Source organism: Fukomys damarensis, unplaced genomic scaffold, assembly GCF_012274545.1.
Source record: "Fukomys damarensis isolate Sample0158 unplaced genomic scaffold, DMR_v1.0_HiC HiC_scaffold_25, whole genome shotgun sequence".
Classification (NCBI taxonomy): Eukaryota; Metazoa; Chordata; class Mammalia; order Rodentia; family Bathyergidae; genus Fukomys; species Fukomys damarensis.
This window is the reverse complement of record NW_022900937.1, coordinates 1015682-1021681: the sequence shown is the minus strand read 5'-3', so window position 1 is coordinate 1021681 and position 6000 is coordinate 1015682. Positions and strand designations below refer to the sequence as shown.

The 6000-nt window shown below is 43.6% G+C and overlaps 1 protein-coding gene across 1 annotated transcript in view; it reads left to right on the top strand.

The window, feature by feature from the left end:
* Positions 1 to 130: 130 nt before the first annotated feature.
* Positions 131 to 6000, top strand: part of Ap1ar (adaptor related protein complex 1 associated regulatory protein) — a gene marked incomplete at its 5' end in the record, with an annotated part of 27910 nt that continues 22040 nt past the window's right edge. The window contains one exon of the mRNA XM_010641596.2: positions 131 to 261. Within this exon, the coding sequence (XP_010639898.1) occupies positions 131 to 261 (131 nt within the window). The remainder of the gene's footprint in view (positions 262 to 6000) is intronic.

Here is a 6000-nt window from a genome sequence, read left to right as displayed (position 1 = left end):
GCTTCGTGGAGGCCCTGGTCGGGGCCGGTCGCGGGGCCTCTCGGGAACGAGCTCGAGCAGGGTGCGGTGGGTGGAGCCTGCCGCCCCGGAGAAGCTCCCTGCGGGCACCTGACACGCGGGGAAGGTGTGACGGGAGACGTCATCTCAGGAGGCTCGGGCGGTAGGGTGGGTCCGCCACAAGCTGGACACGCCCTGCCGTGAGCTTGGCTGGAACGCCCGAGTCGCACTTCTGCATTTTGTCGTCTTTAGCCTTGACAGCAGGTGAGAGTCTGGGCCCCAAAGTTGACGCCTCACCCTGATTTTAAGCAGAAGTCATCTGATGGTTGGAGCAAAATAAGATTCCAGGCGCCAAACCTTTGATATGTAAAGACAGTTGCCAAATTAATGGATTTCCAAGGGGCACTCAGAGTGTTGGTGCCCATGACTCTACAGAGCAGTATGTCGTTCTTTCATATAAATTTTTTGCAATCTGGAGAGGAATGTTCCATGATTGCTTCCCCGGGTTCTAGAACACTAGGTAAAGCGAAGTCTTTCTAAACCTTAACTTCTCCAGTAAAATTGATATGTACTTGGGTTCTTCTTTCCACAGCATTTACAAAATAGTAGTTTCATAATTATTCCACTTTTTTTCTTAGAGTATTGAAAAACTGGGGCAGATCCCTTTGGAGTTGGTTTTGTTGTTATTAAGTATCTCCCAGGAATTCAGACCTGGAATTGAAAATCTGAGCTAAGCCACTTTGTGTAAGGAGTAAGACCACTGCACTTTCTGAAGCATGGTCTGAGTTTTCAGTATCTTTCACTTTAGCATAAGCTAACTAAAACCAAATGATTTACAATTTGAATCTTTGGTGATGGGGATCTTATATAATGTGATTCACTATTCATCCCTCAGACATTGTGTCGCCTCAGTAATCACACCTGGAGTGGAAGTGCAAGGACCTAGAGACTGCCTCCTTTCGTACTTGGGTTTCCCTGGCGTGTTTCATGTTACTAAAAGGGCACGGGAGCTGTTTTGTTTTGTTAGCACATCATCTAATTCGCCTGTGGTGTTTGTGTGCACACCTGTGGTTATACTAAGTGGGCTTTCCTGAGGACTAATGTCTTTGGCTTTATTATATGTAGTTGCACAGTAGGGTATTAAATTCTAACTCCTACAAAAAACAAATGAGTAAGCAAAAACATTGTTTGATTTTGAGCTGTGTTATATGTGTCTGTGGGATTTTTTTTCACAGTGATTTTCATACACTGTCTTTCCTTATAGTATTAAAATTGTCTAATCTGTATCCTGAGCTTGGCAGCACAGGGAAGCTATGAGCTTAAAGGCCAGAAAGACAGGGACATAGCCCCGAGGAAGTTGATCAGTGTGAGTTTTGGATGTAGGTGTGCCATAAAAATGGAATAGTTGGATCTGTACTAATTTGTAGCAAAACTTTTTTTTTTTTTTTTTTTTGGCAGAATGGGCTTGAACCCAAAGCCCTTGCACTGAGCTGTCTCCAACCCTTTTCATTTTTTGTTGTTGTTGTTGTTGTTTGTTTGTTTGTTTGAGGCAGAGTCACTGATTGCCCAAGCTGAGCTTGAATTTACCATCCTCCTGCCTGTGGCTCCGAGTTCTGGAGTTACAGGCATGCATACAACGCCTTAAACAAATCCTGTTGAGACAAGACAGGCAGTGGGTTGTGGCTGCTGTCATCTAAAACTGTAGAATGAGCTGGGGATTTAGCTCAGTGGTGCTGCTGCCTCCCTGGTACCAAAAAAAAAAAAAGATTACTAAAACTGTGGAATGATGATATGGATCCTGTTTCTTTTAATCCATAAACAGGTTTTGACAGTTCCCTTACTTGAATATTGTGGTTACCTTATTGTTGAATATTAAGTGTGACTTTTTAGCAGCTTAGTTCTGTAAGCATATAGAGACAGGTAGATGTGGTTGTTATTTTTACAGTAACATTATTAAACTTTACCTCTCATCTTTGCTGTTTTTTTATGGCCTGCTAGTTTTGCTTTTCTAGGGCGAAAAGTTTGGGATTATTCACAGAAGCTTGATTTGACTTCACCATAGCAACCACAGGTAGGAAAGTAGGGGGCATCCAGAGCTGTCCAAGGTGAACTTGAGCTATTTCATTGGGATGCTTCACGACCCCAAGGTCTGGTTTCGTGCCTTTGCCACTTTCCCAAGAGTACCTCAAAATCAGATCACTCACTCTATACTCTCCAGCTTCAAAATCAGAATTACCAAAAATACTAGAGGGTTCTGGTACTTTATATTTTAGAATATCTCTAAAGAGTAGTCAAGATGTCAGTATCAGTGTTAAGGAATGTTGGAAGCCTTATTACTAATAAACTTAGGATTGAAACAAGGTTTAATGTCTTTAGGAGGTGCGATTTAGACACCCTGAAGTATCACCCTCGCAACATGTGCCCGAGGGCTCCGTCTCCTGCTCAGTCCTCTCTGGGCGGGACTGGAAATCTTTCATATGGACTGTTACCGCATCCCTTAATTTCATTTTTCTCACACTAAGACCCATTCGTATTGTTTGATTATATTTTATCATCTTTATATTGCTGTATAATCTCACATAAAGGTTCCACTTAAGATGTGCTATACTCTTAATAAAAGTATTTTGTGTCCTTGATATTTCAGTTCACCCTTTTGGCTCTAGCAGCAAAGTTTGGGGAATTATTAACAATGATTCACTTTTCCTTTCCTGGAGATGATTTTAATAAATCTGCCGCCATTCGGTTACGTCTGGTGTGCCAGCACTTTTGCAAGTACTTTGCATTATCTCATTTATTCTTCACCATGCACCTATGAAATGCTAAGTACTTTTAAGGATCCAGTATCTTCTATCCAAAATGCTTGGGGCCAGCCGTGGTGGCTCACACCTGTAATCCCAGCACTCAGGAGGCTGAGGCAGGAGGATTGCTGTGAGTTCGAGACCAGCCTGGGCTACGCAGTGAGTTCCAACTACATAGTGAGACCCTGTCTCAAAAAAAAAAAAAAGGGCTTGGGATGAGAAAGGTTTCGGATTTCAGTTTTTTGGAGGAGGTCAGATTTGGAGTAAATTGCATAACTATAACGATAGAACAGAGATGGGAACCAAGTTACAACACAGAATTGATTTATATTTTAGGTATACCTCGTACATACAGCCTGAAGGTTAACACATTAGACTGCAACTCTTTACATAAAGTCAAATGTGGAATTTCCCACTTTTGGTGTCCTGTGCTGGAAAAGTGTCAGATTTGGGATTTTTGGAGTAGGGATGTTCAACCTGTACATGTGATACAGCTTGAAACTGAAGCTTAGGAAGTTTAACTCCCCCAAGATAGCAGAGCTGGGAGTGCAACCCAGAGCCCTCTGAATTCAGAGCCCTCTTAAGCTCCAATAGCATGTGGCCCTTCATTCTGTGGACAGACATTGGGTTGCTGTCTCTCTCCATGCATTGTCTTGCTTTTTGTCACCATATGATCTAAGGAATACGTCACAGCACCTGTGTGAGGAGCTGTTGAAACTCTGCTCCCGTCCTCTGCTGCATCGTGTTGGTCTCTTTCCCCCTGTTGCTCTCCTGCCTGTTGAATGTGAAGTTTTGCTGTGTCTTTTCTGTTGTTTTTTTCTTTACCACATACGCTACATACCCCTGAAGACATTTCGTCCATTCCTATGATTTCATCCATCGTCAGTGCTAAATGTCATCTTCCCCACAGTTGTCTACGGAAGAGACTCTTTTGTGTACCGTCCAGTCTCCTTGCACACACGTCACCTGCCTCCTTCCTTTGTACTCCTTTCTGTCTTACACATGGCCTTCCTTACCACCAAGGTGGCAGTTAGCAGACTTCTGCCTGCGTAGGGTCTCTGCCCTTCTCAGATCAGTGGAGTTGGGCTTCCTAAAACCTGTATCGGATCATCAGTCGCATTCCTTGTGATGATCTGCTTCCTTTTTCCTACAGTTAAATATCTCGGTCTTCCTTTCCTCCTGTGACAGCATGATAAATTGCATGGCACTCAGATGTGTAGTGTGTCCATTTGGATGCTCAAGATTCTCCATGGTCCTGCGTATGTATGTATGTGTGTGTGTGTGTGTGTGTGTGTGTGTGTGTGTGTGTGTATATATATATATATATATATATATATATATATAAAATGATATAATTTCACTCTTCTCTCATTCAGAAAAATCATGTCAGTACAAATCAGTAAAAAAAATTTAATGTGGAAGCTACTCTAATTTCAAAAAATTTAGCTTATTCATAAATCTTAGTATTTTACCTTTTTTGATAAGTTCTTATCCTTCAATTAATAGTAGTATTGAGTTTAAACCTGAGGAGGTAACTTCACCTTATTTCATTGGTCTTATCTCTGCCATTCTCTCACTTGCTACATCTTCCTTAGCCTATACACAGAGTTATATTTGTTCCAGTTGTCTTCAAATAGGGTTCCCACCCTGTGCCTTTATGGGTGATATTTATCCTCAGCTCATCACCTTCCATGTTAAACTCGCTGCAATCTCCCAAGATACTACTCTGTCCCTTACAAAATAGTATTTCTTCAGGCTTATCTCTGCTGTGTCTCAAGAGTTGGCACACTCTTAGTCTTGGCGGGCTGTACAATCCTGCTGCTACTTCTCAGCTCTGCTGTTTTACTGTGAGCACCGTGCAGGGTGTGGCAGCAGTGGGGAGGGGCTATCGGCCCGTAGAACTCCACTTACTGAACAGACACTGGGCCAGATTTGGGTGTGGATCAAGGTCTGTAAAACATGATATGGGCTGAGAGGGCCTCGTGGTCTTTGTCTCCGTCCAGTCTCAGTATCTCATTTGTTGAATGAATAGCCTGAAGATGTTATTTATGAACTTTTAGGATCTGCAAAGTATAGTGTTTCTTCTGCCCTCCGTTCCCTAACTTTTGAAAAAGTGCCATGCACTCGTGTACTACAACATACGTTCTCCAGTATTATGTTGACTTATCCCCCCCCCCGCTGTAAAGAGACTATTTACAGTCCTAATGAAAATATTTAAAGTAGTTTGTCATAATGTATGTTTCCAAAATACAGAATCAACAGTGTAAATAGAGGGTCATTTGGGCTTTGTGCATGTTTTTCATCTTTGAAAAATAAAATGTGTAAGACATTTCTCTTGTTATCTCAGAGCCAGGAAAGATTTAAGTGGCTTATGAATGCCATGTGTTGTGCTTTCTATTATATCTTCGCGTCCACAGGGCTCTGCTCTGAACCTTATGCTGCTTTTTCCTTCAGGCGGGCTTCTTCCTCATGTAGTCTTTGGTAATGTTGTGAAAGTACAGCTTTACCTGCTGCCTGAAACTCATGGGCTCACTCCTCCCATGCAGAGCTCTGAAATGTGTGATTGCCTATTCAGTGTTCCCGTCTGGGTATCACATTAACCTGAAATCGTTTTGTAAAGCTGTGCTCACCTTTGTTTCCTTCTCATAAGCCCTTTCTCTGTACCTCTCTTGTTAAAAGTCCTCCCATTTTTACCGCTTTGTTTCCTACCTTCTGGGTGATAATAGACGGTAGTGGCCTAAGCCGTGGGTCTGAGACTGCTGCCTTTCACGCAACCTCCGAAGCCAGCTGACAGGCCCTGTAAAGTGTGCGTGTGAATGTCCTCTGCATCCTTCCTGCCTCAGGACAGGCTGTAGTTAGACACTGTCTCCTGCCTGCGCACTTCCACCTGCTTGGTATACTGTTACATTGGCACCTCCCTGGGACGCCCATGTCTCCCTCCAGCTCTTACCCCTTCTCCTGCCTTTTCCACTTAACGGCTTGAGGTGATGTCTCCGTGGCCTCACTTCTCACTCAGTCTTCCTGGTAAGCTGACATTCACTTCCCTGCCCGTCTCCCTGCATGTGTCCAATACATCTGGGGTCCTGGGGAGCTTACGCTCCTCACGCTGTCTAACCCTCGAGGAGTGGCCTGCCTGTGGATGCCAGCCTAGGAGCTGCCTCTCAGGGCTCCCCGTCACCCCATGTCCCAGCGCATCCTTGAGACC